The sequence below is a fragment of the Carlito syrichta genome, unplaced genomic scaffold (genome assembly GCF_000164805.1).
Source record: "Carlito syrichta isolate Samal-C Ts95f unplaced genomic scaffold, Tarsius_syrichta-2.0.1 Scaffold302630, whole genome shotgun sequence".
Lineage (NCBI taxonomy): Eukaryota > Metazoa > Chordata > Mammalia > Primates > Tarsiidae > Carlito > Carlito syrichta.
Genome location: NW_007246726.1, coordinates 64,318 through 76,928, shown reverse-complemented (window position 1 = coordinate 76,928; position 12,611 = coordinate 64,318). Strand labels below are relative to the sequence as shown.

The window sequence follows — 12,611 nt, the reverse complement described above, 5'->3', positions numbered from 1 at the left end:
ACAAGAGTACTTATCACAGTAGTGGTCATAACAAAAAAATTAGAAATAATCAGCTAGGCATGGTGTCTCATACCTATCATCCCAATACTTTGAGAGGTTGAGGCAGAAGAATCACTTGAGCCTAGAAGTTTGAGACCAGCCTGGGCAACATAGTGAGACCTCACCTCAACAAAAAATACAAAAATTAACTGGGCACATCTGCGTGCACCAATAGATCCAGCTACTTGGGAGGCTGAGACAGAAGGATCGCTTGAGTCCAGGAGGTCAAGGCTATGATGAGTTGGGATCTCACCACTGCACTCCAGCCTGGGCTACAGAGTGACTGTCTCAATAAATAAATAAATAAATTGGAAATAACCTACATGTCCATGAAGGGAGGTTGGTGAAATAATTATGGTAGATCCATACTGTGGAAAACTTTGGAAACAAAATAGTAAAACAGCTATTGATACAGGCTTTGGATGTTACTTTCAATGAGCTGAGGCTTCTCTCATGTCTCTCAGGACATCATAGTTCTTCCCAGACATTTCTTCCTTACTTCCTCTTTGTATCAGTCAGCTATTGCTCTCTAGCTATCATTGAATCTTGGTGAAATACAACAGTAAGCATTCGTTTTTCACTCACAAGATTTCAAGGCAGCTGGGGCAGCTCTGCTTCAAGATATAATGTCAAGGAGAGCTCTGTTTCACACTATGACAGGCTAGTCAGAGAATGTTCTTGTTATGATAGTTGCAGATGGTGAGACATACTGTGGGAAGCTTCTTAAGTTCTGAGTTCAAAATTAGCACAATATTGTTTCCATCCACATTTCATCAGCCAATAAAAGTCATGTGGATGAGCCAGAGTTAAAAGTCAAGGAGGTATTCTCATGAGGCTGTGGAAATAGACCAGATTCAGAGAGCGTTGAGAAAATTGGGGCCAGTAACTCAATCTACGGTGTTACTTGTCAACATTTTTCATTCTCTGCCAGTGAGGTGGCTACCCAAGTCCCTTTTATACTCACTGAACTCATCCTAGGTCCTGCTTAGTTCTCTCTCTCTCCATCTTAATGGAATAATAGAATATCTAAAAATCTCTTTATAGCTTTACAATTCAGCCTCAGGAACCAACTTCCTTTGGTGGCACAGTTTCGCACATGTGCCCTGAAACTCCCTTCTTGGGGGATATTTCTACTTATATGTATGAATTACTTTTCTTCTCTAAGTATGCACATTAAACATTTAATTTCTTCGGATTTAGCTAAGATAAACACTCCAAATTCACAATGTCTTTCAGCAAGGGGGCATTTTTAAAAAAAAAATTCAAAATGGGAAAGTGATCTACCTGTATACCCCAGAGAAATAGAGGCTAATTTGTATTGGGAAAACTCTTGTAGATGAGTAACTTTTCACATGCCTCATAGATGCTGATGTAGAAACTTCTGGATTTAAATGATCAGGTCTGGGGAGCATTATCCAGGTCGATTATAAAAGTAGAGTTTTGCCATATTCTAGCCCTAAGAAACAGAGATAGTAGAGGGAGATAACAATCAGAATAAAATGTCAATAAAACTTTAGCCCTCTTCCTAGATTCTAAGAGTACATAACCCCAAAACCAGGCCTTCAAGCTGGGAGAGTTGGGTAAAGAGGTATGAGAATAGGAAAAGTATGCTTTAAGAATTAGGGATGTGTTTCCCAGAAAAGGAACATAATGAAAGCTGCCAGAAGTGGCAATTTCCTTCCTCATTTCTAATCTGGGCTCCAGAGTCCCCAGCAGGACCTCCTCAATGTCTTTCATTGTTACAGATTTCACCATTGACAACTTGAAGATAACATGTTGCTCTTGACAGTTTTGCTCCTTTGGGGTAAGTTGGGCTCTAGGGGAAGTGGGGCTGGAAAGGTACAAGCTGTGGATATGGGGAGTCAAGATTTTTTGTCCTTCAGCTAGAACTCATGAGTATGGAGGCAAATGCATCTGTGTGTCCATGGCTTATTCGTGCTTATTACATCAGAAGGATGGGAAGGAGGCCCCTGAGGGAGCGTGAAGCTCGGAAGCGTCATACCAAAATAATGCCTCATTGGTAATCACCTGTAGGATGTTCAGTTTCTGCTAGTACCTGATTTTGGGAAAGGCAGATAGACACTCAGGAGACCTAAGCTAATCCCTCAGTGTCCATTAATTCCGTCTGCCCAATTCTCCCTTCCTTGTCATCTCCTACTGACCCACTGATATCTTTATTCTCTGATCTCTTGCAGTTCCAGTTGATGGGCGAGAGAGTGAGTGATCTCTACCTCAAATTTTCCTTCTAGCTATTTTCCTGCTCCCAAAGGATGGGTCCTATTAACTTGAAGAAGAGTGTAGGGAGAGGATAGAAAGAGAAAGAGTTATAAATTCTGTAAAATCTCCCATATTCAGAGTGTGATTTTTGATAAAAACCTCAATTCTAAGGTTTTCTGTATGAGCCCTGGCCTCTGAACTAAATATATAAATACACACACACACACACACACACAGACACACATACACAGAGTAGAAGGACAGGGCCAGAATTGCACAAAAACACAGAAGTAGCTTTGCTGGGTTTTCTGACAACCCCTAAACCAGTTCCCATTTACAAGAAAGCCAAGTTATGTTTTTCTCCTCAGAAAGAGCCAGGCACGTACTGAAGGCTTCAGGGGAAGAGTTTGAACTTCTCTTCCCAATGCAGAAGCTAATGAAAATCTGTGCTTTTCCCTCAAAGAGAGCATAGCACAGAGGTAAGGAAACCAGCTCCATTCTGTTTGCCCTAGTTTAAAACTCTGCTTCATTGCTTGCTAACAGAAAGACCTAAATCAGTAATTTGATCCTCGGTAGCCTCAAATCCCAAACAGTCAGAAGAAGAGTTAATAACATGAACAGAGCTCCCAGCAGCAAGATCTGGACACTCTTAAAGGCTGGCTTTTGTAGGTTCCCACTTGCCTATATTTTAAACTAATCTAAATGTGCATTTTTTCCCTGTGCTATCCACAAAACCTAACCAATTGCTCAGAGCCCTCCGTTTTACTCCACTTCTCCACTTCTTTTTCTTTTTTTTAACTCTCCAAGCAGACTCCACAAAGGCAGTGATCACCTTGCAGCCTCCATGGGTTAATGTGTTCCCAGAGGAAACTGTAACCTTATCATGTGAAGGGCCCTATCTGCCTGGGAGCAACCCCACACGGTGGTTTCTCAACGGCACAGCCATTCAGACTTTGACTCCCAGATACAACATCGCTTCTGCCAGTGTCAAAGACAGTGGTGCATATCAGTGCCATACAGATCTCTCGGTGCTAAGTGACCCTGTACAGCTGGAAATCCACAGAGGTAAGTATGGCATGGGGCAGGAGGGCTGGAGATCACAAAACCTTCCTTTGTGTTTTCTCTTTTCTGGATGCCAGATGTGTGTGTCAATATATCTGAGTATGGCTCTCAGGTCTATGTGCCTACTAGGTAAGATTAAGTTAGTATACCAAAACATCATTCCAGGGTCCTTAAACTGCACCAGCAGCAACCCGGCTAGGCCAGCTGTACATGGGGCACCTAGAATAAGACTCAGATGCTAAGACTTTATCGTTACTCAAAATATATGCCTACACATAGTAAATAATAAGAAATCAGACAAATGTGCAATGATGAATAATGAAACTTTTCCTCCCACTCCAAAGCTCTAGTCCTGCAGTCACATTCCACAGAAACATAACTTAATATACACACATTTTTGTCATTGGATACATACATGGATGCTTGCTTTAGAAGTATTTGTCAGACTGTATATGTATGTTGTATGGAACTTACTGTGTATGTATTAATATTAATTGAAAGGATTTTTTTTTTTTGAGTTGGAGTCTCACTGTCGCCCAGACTGGAGTGCAGTGGCCGCTCCCAGCCACCACAGCCTTGACCTGCTGGGCTCCGGTGATCCTTTCGCCTCAGCCTTCCGAGTAGCCGGAATTACAGGCGCGCGCTACCATGCCCGGCTGATTTTTTGACTTATCGTAGAGATGAGGTCTCACCAAGTTGTCCAGGCGGGTCTTGAACCCGCGGACTCAGGCAATTCACTCACCTCAGCCTCCCAAAGCGCTGGGACTACAGGCTGAGCCACCAAGCCCGGCTGAAAGGATTTTTTAAAGAAAAAAATATATACATACATTTTTAAAAACTATTGTTGGTAGAAGACTCTGCATATATTGTCCTATGCGATCCTTTTATCGCTTACAATACCTTGGAGGTCTGTTTATAACAATAGAGATATACTTTTTTTGTTTGTAGAGATGAGGTCTCACCATGTTGCCCAAGCAGTCTTGAACTCCTGGGCTCAAGAAATTCTCCTGCCTCAGCCTCCCAAAGTGCTGAGATTACAGTCATGAGCTACTGCATCTGGCCTATGTTACATTTTAATGTGAATTTTTTTGAAGTATATAACATATACAGCCAACCATAAGTGTATGCCTCCATGAATTTTCACAAAGCAAACAGCATCCAAATCAAGAAATAGAACATTTCCAGGATATCAAAAAGTCCTTCTTGCCCATTTCTAGTCCACCTTTCAACACAGACTTCTAACACCATAGATTTTTGCCTATTTTTCAACTTTATATAAATGACTACAGTATGGTACAGGGTGTACTTTTTTTGGCTGGCTTTTTTCTCAAATTACAATTGAGAAATTGTATATGTTGTGTAGTTGAAGTTCATTTGTTCTTATTACTGTAAAATATTCCACATTTTTGCATTTTACTGATGGACTTGAGTTTTTTGACCTCTTACAAATAGTATTGCTATGAACATTCTTTTAACATTATTTTTGGTGCACATTTGTATAGGTATATGTTGGAAAATGCCTAGGAGTGGCATTGCCAGATCACAAAGTGTGCACATATTCAGTTTTAGCAGATACTGCTAAAAAGTTTTTCAGTGTGGTTGTACCAATTTACACCTCCACAGGGTATGAGACTTTGGGTTGCTCTCCATCTTTATCAACACTAGGTATGTTCCTTCTTTTTCATTTTTGCCATTCTGGTGGATGTGTTGGAGTACCACATTGTGGTTTTTATTTGCATTCCCGTGATGACTGTGCTACTGCTCATTTTCCACATGTTTATTACCTGTTTGGATATTCTCTTTTATAAGATGACTGCTCAGGTTTTTGTTTGTTTTTTGACAATTTTCTGTTGTCAATCTTTTTCTTATTGACCTATATGAGTTCTTTATATAGTCTGAATATATATTCTTTTTCAAGTGTTGTAAATATCTTCTCTCCTCTGTGGCTTGTCTTTTCGTAGTTTTTTTTTTTTTTTTAATGAACAAAATGTCTTAATTTTATGGCAGCATAATGCCTGAAGTTTTTTTGGTGGTACTCTCTCTGCCCATTTGAAAAATATTTCACTACATTTAGTCAGCAGAAGAGGATTCAATTGCAGCCACACTCACTTTCAGACACTTCAATTTAGTCTGTGTATGTTGGGACCAAGAAAATGAGGCTGGTTAGTGAACTCAATTTCTAGTCATATGACTTAGAATGAGTGTCCCCTTGTTCCCTTCCTGCTGCAAGCTCATGAAGATGGGGAAATGATTTTTGAGTAGGAAATTACTAGTCTCTGCCGAAAGCTTTAGCCTACAAATTTTGATATGTAAGTTCCCCATTACCATTTAAGGTAATTTTTTTAAAGTTTTCCATTATAATTTTTACTCATGAACTATTTAGAAGTTTTTTGGAGGATAGGCTTTTGTTATTGATTTCTAATTTATGGCACTTTGGTCAGAATTTGTGTTAAATATGATATCAGTTCCTTGGTATTTGTTGAAAATTGCTTTGTGGCCTAGTACACACTCAATTTTTTAATAACTGTTGCATGTGTGTTTGGAAAATATATGAATTTTCTCTTTCTAAGGGATAGCATTCCACAAAATCAAGTCTATTAATTGTGTAATTCAAATATTTTCTTTCTTCCTTTTTTTTTTTTATTTTTTTGCGTTGGAGTCTCACTCTGCTATCCAGGCTGGAATGCAGTGGCATGCCCACAGCCACCACAACCTCGACCTGCTGGGGTCTAGTGATCCTTCTGCCTCAGCCTTCTGAGTAGCCAGAACTACAGATGCGCACTACCATGCCCGGCTAATTTTTTATTTATTGTAGAGATGAGGTCTCACCAAGTTGCCTAGGCTGGACTTGAACCTATGGGCTCAGGCAATCCGCTCACCTCGGCCTCCCAAAATGCTGGGATTATAGGCTGAGCCACCGAGCCCGGTCAATTCAAATATTTCCTATCATTACTAGTATTTTGACTATTTCTGATGGAAGTATATTAAAATTTCTCACTATATTTTAGATCTGTAAAGCAAAGGTATCTGTGTGTTTGGGCAATTAGTACTTCTTGATTAGGGATGGGAATAAGGGAGGGAAGAGTATTAGTTCTATATAGAAGCACTATGGCCATATCCAAAGTTGTAAAAAACTTACTGCGTATAGCATTGGAACATCTGCTTTCCATTCTTAGATGAGTTCTGGAGGGGGCAAAAGCATTACTGTCTCTTCTTTTACTTTGTCCCCCAAGAATCTCATCTTTATTTAGCCAAACCAACTGGCCCTGGGGAAAGAAAAGTAAATGAAGCATTTTTGGTTATGTGCAGAAATGTACAAGAGGGAGAGTCCATTTGACTTGGAGCTTGTTTTTGCTATGTCACTGATCTGCGCATATGTGACTATTCCTATCAATTCAGTAGACTATTTCCATCTGGATGTGTTTGCCCTTCTGTGTGTTTGTCTTAGGATGTGTAGTCTATTAACAAATTTGTCAGGAGTTAGATTGTATTAGTTTTCTATTACCATGTAGCAAATTATCACAAGCTCAGCAGCTTAAAACAATATGTATTTATTATCTCCCAATATCCATGGGTCAGGACTTATGGGACAGCTTAGATGGGCACTTTGCTTAGCCTGATTACAGGCTGCAATCAGGGTGTTGACTTTACTGTGTTCCTTTTAGTACCTCTTCCAAGCTCACAAGGTCTTGGCAAATTTGAGTTCCTTGCGATTGTAGGACTGAGGTCCCTGCTTCCTTGTTGACTGTCAGTGGGGAAGCCGCTCAGCTCCCAGAGATCCTTATCTTGTAGCCCTTTGATAGGCCCTCTCACAACATGGCAGCTTACTTCTTCAAGGCCAGCAGTAGACTTTCTCCATCCAGTCTGCTAAGATAGAATCTTATATAACAATCATAAGAGTGATATCCCATCACCTGTGTCATAATCTGTTGGTGAAGCAAGTCATAGGGTCCACCCACACTTGACGGGATCATACAATAAAGTGACTCACTGGGGTCATCTTAGAATTCTGTCTTGCTGTGTAAACTGTCTTTGTTACGACCAACTTTTCTGATCTGGAAGGGGGAAGACAAGAACAGGCTGTGTGCGCAGTTGCTGATAAAGGTTACTTTTCTTTCCACCAAAGTTAAAGATATTTGAAGACATAGGCCTGAAATTTAGCAAAGATCTGAGGTTGGAATACTGCAAGGAGGGAAAAATAAGAAAGCCACAGGGTCAAGCTTTGGCCTCCTAACTTGTATGCATATATTTTGGGTCCATATTTTTCAGACTGGCTACTGCTCCAGGTCTCTAGCAGAGTCGTCACAGAAGGAGAACCATTGGCCTTGAGGTGTCATGTATGGAGGAATAAGCTGGTATACAATGTGGTTTTCTATAAAAATGGCAAAGCCTTTAAGTTTTTTCCTCAGAATCTTGAACTCACAATTCTGAAAACCAACATGAGTCACAATGGCATCTATCACTGCTCAGGCAAGGGAATGAGGCATCACTATACATCAGCGGGAGTATCTGTCACTGTGAAAGGTATTGTATCTGAATAGTCACAGAGCTGTTGTTGTAAGGACCAACATAAATCATCTAAACTCCTCACTTTGATTTACAAGTAAAGAAACTGAGCTCCAGAGAGGTAAACTGCCTTCTTAAAGGCCACACAACGAAAAGGGGCTGGGCCCAGAACTAAAGTCTCTGGGTCTCAGTCCATTGCTCTTTCCAGTATATCACAGTGTCCATAGATAATCACAGGAGCTAATGTCAAAGTCAGAACATAATGGGGATCCATTATATCAATTTTATTTTAATTGCAAGAAATAAAGACTCACTCAAGGTAGCTAAGAGCGTTATTAGAATATGATACTATGGAATCTCATGAAGTTTCCATAGAAATAGAAACTAAGACATTAGGAACTGGTTATAATTTCCATCTCTCAGAAACAACATGGCCTCTCTGGTCCCACTTCTTTCTAAGCATCTGCAGACCAAGCAGTTTCTTCTATTCCAGTTTGCACATGGCCTTGTTCTGACTCTTCCATGACCTTTCCTCTTAGATTATACAATTATTAGCAACATTTTTCTGTCTGAAGAAAAATTGGTCTGAAAGAAATTATCTGTCTGAAAGAAATTATTGTCTCAGATTATCTTTTGAGTCAGAAACACGAGTAATGAGTTACTGAACTGACAAATGTGTGGGTCAGTGTTCACTCCTGGTCAACCACTGCCGAAGAGGTATGGCTATTTAAGAGATAATATGGCCATTCAGGGAAGCATGGGCCATGTAAAGGTCTCCTCCTCAAAAGCACTGAGCAAGCTGGTAACTGTAATTATACTGTATGTATTAGGCAGCCCCAAGAATGCTTCTCTGCTAGCAGTAGGAAAAGTTTTGCCTTTGGGATGCATTCTAGGGGTAGATTTCCCAAGGGAAAGGGTATGTCTTTTGTGAAAATAACCTCAACACTAACAAGGTAACTTTGTTCCCCCATCAACTTTCTCTTTAGAGCTATTTTCACCTCCAGTGCTGAGAGCATCCTTGGCATTGCCTGTCCTAGAGGGAACTCTGGTCACCCTGAGCTGTGAAACAAAGTTACTCCCAGAGAGACCTGGCTTGCAGCTTTACTTCTCCTTCTACATGGGCACCAAGACCCTGCAAGGCAAAAACACATCTTCTGAATACCAAATACTAACTGCTAGAAGAGAAGATTCTGGGTCATACTGGTGTGAGGCAGTCACAGAAGATGGAAATGTCCTTAAGCGCAGCCCTGACTTGGAGTTCCAAGTGCTTGGTGAGTGAGAATGGTGGAAAGCGATTGGCATATGGGACGAAGGTTTGCTAAGAGGTTTCATGGCCCAGCCAGGAAGGGGAAATCTCCTGAGGAAAAAAACCAACATAAGTCACAATGGCATGTATCACTGCTCAGGCAAGGGAAGGCATCACTACACATCAGCAGGAGTATCTGTCACTGTGAAAAATTTTGTATCTGAATAGTCACAGAGCTGTTGTTGTAAGGACCAACATAAATCATCTAAACTCCTCACTTTGATTTACAAGTAAAGAAACTGAGCTCCAGAGAGGTGAACTGCCTTCTTAAAGGCCACACAATGAACAGGGGCTGGGCTGGGACCAGAACTAAAGTCTCTGGGTCTCAGTCCATTGCTCTTTCCAGTATATCACAGTGTCCATAGATAATCACAGGAGCTAATGTCAAAGTCAGAACATAATGGGGATCCATTACATCAATTTTATTATTGCAAGAAATAAAGACTCACTCAAGGTAGCTAAGAGAGTTATTAGAATATGATACTATGGAATCTCATGAAGTTTCCATAGAAATAGAAACCAATACATTAGGAACTGGTTATAATTTCCATCTATCTCTCAGAAACAACATGGCCTCTCTGGTCCCACTTCTTTCTAAGCATCTGCAGACCAAGCAGTTTCTTCTATTCCAGTTTGCACAGGGCCTCGTTCTGACTCTTGCATGACCTTTCCTCTTAGTTTATACAATTATTAGCAACATTTTTCTGTCTGAAGAAAAATTGGTTCCTGTGGAAAAGAAATTATTGTCTCAGATTATCTTTTGAGTCAGAAACACGAGTAATGAGTTACTGAACTGACAAATGTGTGGGTCAGTGTTCACTCCTGGTCAACCACTGCCAAAGGGGTATGGCTATTTAAGAGATAATATGGCCATTCAGGGAAACATGGGCCATGTAAAGGTCTCCTCCTCAAAAGCACTGAGCAAGCTGGTAACTGTAATTATACTGTATGTATTAGGCAGCCCCAAGAATGCTTCTCTGCTAGCAGTAGGAAAAGTTTTGCCTTTGGGATGCATTATAGGGGTAGATTTCCCAAGGGGGGAAAAGGTATGTCTTTTGTGAAAATAACCTCGACACTAACTAGGCATCTTTGTCCCCCCATCAACTTTCTCTTTAGAGCTATTTTCACCTCCAGTGCTGAGAGCATCCTTGGCATTGCCCATCCTAGAGGGAACTCTGGTCACCCTGAGCTGTGAAACAAAGTTGCTCCCAGAGAGACCTGACTTGCAGCTTTACTTCTCCATCTACATGGGCACCAAGACCCTGCAAGGCAAAAACACATCTTCTGAATACCAGATACTAACTGCTAGGAGAGAAGATTCTGGGTCCTACTGGTGTGAGGCAGTCACAGAAGATGGAAATATCCTTAAGCGCAGCCCTAACTTGGAGTTCCAAGTGCTTGGTGAGTGAGAATGGTGGGAAGTGACTGGCACATGGGACAAAGGTTTGCTAAGAGGTTTCATGGCCCAGCCAGGAAGGGGAAATCTCCAAATCCCATGAACAGACCTTTCCATCCGTGATTCAGATGTCACTATTCTCCTCATAAACGTCATTAAATTTCCTGTCCTTTTTTTTCTTTTCCTTTCATTCCTCCTTCTTTCTTTTGTTTTGTCCTTCCTTTTCTTCTCCTTCCTTCTTTTCCTTTTCCTTTCCTCCTACTCTCCACCCATCTCCTACCTTTCTATTCTCCCTGTCTCTTCTGTCTCTCCCCCGCCTTCCCTCCTTCCCTCCCTCCCTCCCTCCCTCCCTCTCACTAGCAAAATATTGAGTTCTTCCTATTGTCAGAGGTCTGGGAATCTAAAGACACTGGGGTAGTTTTTGCTTCGAGAAACTCATATGGTGGATTTATAAGAGAATGATTTTGTAAACTGCCCATGACTCCCTGCCCAAATGTCTATATCTAACTGAGACAGAGGATTGTGAGCTCTGGAACAAAGACTTTGGGGGAGGGGGGGCGGAGTTCATCTTCAACATAAATTCAAGCATTCAAGGGCATAGAGAAAACGGTTGCTTCTGAAACTAGGGAGCACAGCCACTGACAGGACCTGGAGATTAAACTCTTCCAAGGAGTCTGCCGGCTATCTGTACTTTATATAGCCCAGTAGGAGCAGACTCTAGTTCCTTCCTGCCCTTAAGGACAAGCACAGCAGGCCTCAGTCAGCCTTCTCTTCCAAACATAATACAGCCAGACCTCTTTGGTTTCTAAATAGTTTATCTCCTCTTTGTCTTTTTCTGTTTTAGGTCTCCAGTCACCAACCCCTGTCTGGTTTCATGTTCTTTTCTATCTGGTCATGGGAATAATGTTTTTAGTGGACACTGTTCTCTGTATGGCAATACATAAAGAACTGCGAAGAAAAAAAAAGTGGAATTTAGGAATCTCTTTGGAGTCTGATCCTGGGAAGAGGGTAACTGCCCACCTTCAAAGATAAACATTTAGAAGAAGAGCTTAAGTGTAAGGAAGAAGAAGAACTGCAAGAAAGGACACACCAGAAGAAGCCCCAGAAGGGAGAGTAGCAGCTGCTCAGTGGGTAGCCATAGATCTGGACGGTCCCCTGCCCCTTCTTCTCTATGTGAGCACTGGGGCCCACACATCCAAAAGCTGCAGGACACCAGAACTGTGGGTCACGTGGCACATAACTCTTAATAAAGGAAATAAATGAGCTGGCTTCAACTGAAATAAGTTCTGAAATTTGGTAATTGGGGATGATTTGAAATGAGGTCTACTCTAAATAAATCTATTAAAACTTAAAAGTCAAATCTAGTCTGATTATCTTTTTAGGCAGTTTGAAAAATAGTATATTTCTGAGAACAGAGTAAAAAGATGAGTGTGTGCTAGTGATTAAGTCAGAGAAGGAGAGACATAATGAGAGAGAAGGGAGACAGAGAAAGAGACATACAGGACTGGGTGGGTTTCAGAGTCACAGGGAATGGTGTAGGAGATAGTGAAGGAACTAGGAGCCCGCCCCCTGCTGGCCAGCTGTGCGGCCATGGAGGTCTGCACCCTGACCTGGAGGTGGGGATGAACAGTCTTTAACATACATGTGCTAGTGAATGGAAGAAAACACGTGGTTAAAAAAAAGGTGGAGTGAATTTCATGCTTTACCCCCAAAGCTCAAGAAATGTATAAAAACTCCAGAAATCCCTTCTAAACATTTTAGGAACTGGGTCTCCAAAGTCCTGGAACAATGATGATAAGGTTTGGAAACATACTTACAGGTTGTCATTTTAGAAAATGAAGAACTTCCCAAACTGTTTCTTAATTTCCTGAGCGTGTGATACCTGCCCTTTCTACCAAAGGCAGGAAGTTGTGGATCTTTTTATGAGACAGAATCTGGAGTCTGAAGTCAAGCAAGCTGTCCCACCAGCCCGTGTCACTGTTCCTCGGGGATCTAGACATCTTGTCTGTAGTCAGCGATTTTCCAAATATGGTTATTGAAGAAGTTATCCATGGGATATTTTACCCTCATTTCCATCCCAGATAG

At 41.3% G+C, this 12,611-nt stretch overlaps 1 protein-coding gene across 2 annotated transcripts; it reads left to right on the top strand.

Annotated features, from left to right (window-relative positions):
• Window positions 1-1,812: 1,812 nt before the first annotated feature.
• On the top strand, window positions 1,813-11,631 carry LOC103259375 (high affinity immunoglobulin gamma Fc receptor I-like). 2 transcript variants are annotated; one of them, XM_008057047.2, is made up of 6 exons: window positions 1,813-1,843; window positions 2,235-2,255; window positions 3,067-3,321; window positions 7,588-7,842; window positions 8,811-9,095; window positions 11,371-11,631. In XM_008057047.2, exons 1-6 carry the CDS (start codon window positions 1,813-1,815, stop codon window positions 11,556-11,558), a joined length of 1,035 nt encoding a protein of 344 aa, XP_008055238.2. In that variant the 3' UTR covers window positions 11,559-11,631. The 2 variants fall into 2 exon arrangements, with proteins under 2 accessions (XP_008055238.2, XP_021567495.1); XM_021711820.1 differs by lacking the exon at window positions 8,811-9,095 and having other exon boundaries at window positions 11,371-11,558.
• The last annotated feature ends 980 nt before the right edge of the window (window positions 11,632-12,611 follow it).

What these genes read in the sequence shown, in the direction of transcription:
- LOC103259375 (XM_008057047.2), top strand. Translation starts at nt 1,813, where the DNA reads ATGTTGCTCTTGACAGTTTTGCTCCTTTGGG. An exon ending in GACAGTTTTGCTCCTTTGGG is followed by an intron (nt 1,844 to 2,234) that starts GTAAGTTGGGCT and finishes GATCTCTTGCAG; the next exon opens with TTCCAGTTGATGGGCGAGAG. An exon ending in CTTGGAGTTCCAAGTGCTTG is followed by an intron (nt 9,096 to 11,370) that starts GTGAGTGAGAAT and finishes TTTCTGTTTTAG; the next exon opens with GTCTCCAGTCACCAACCCCT.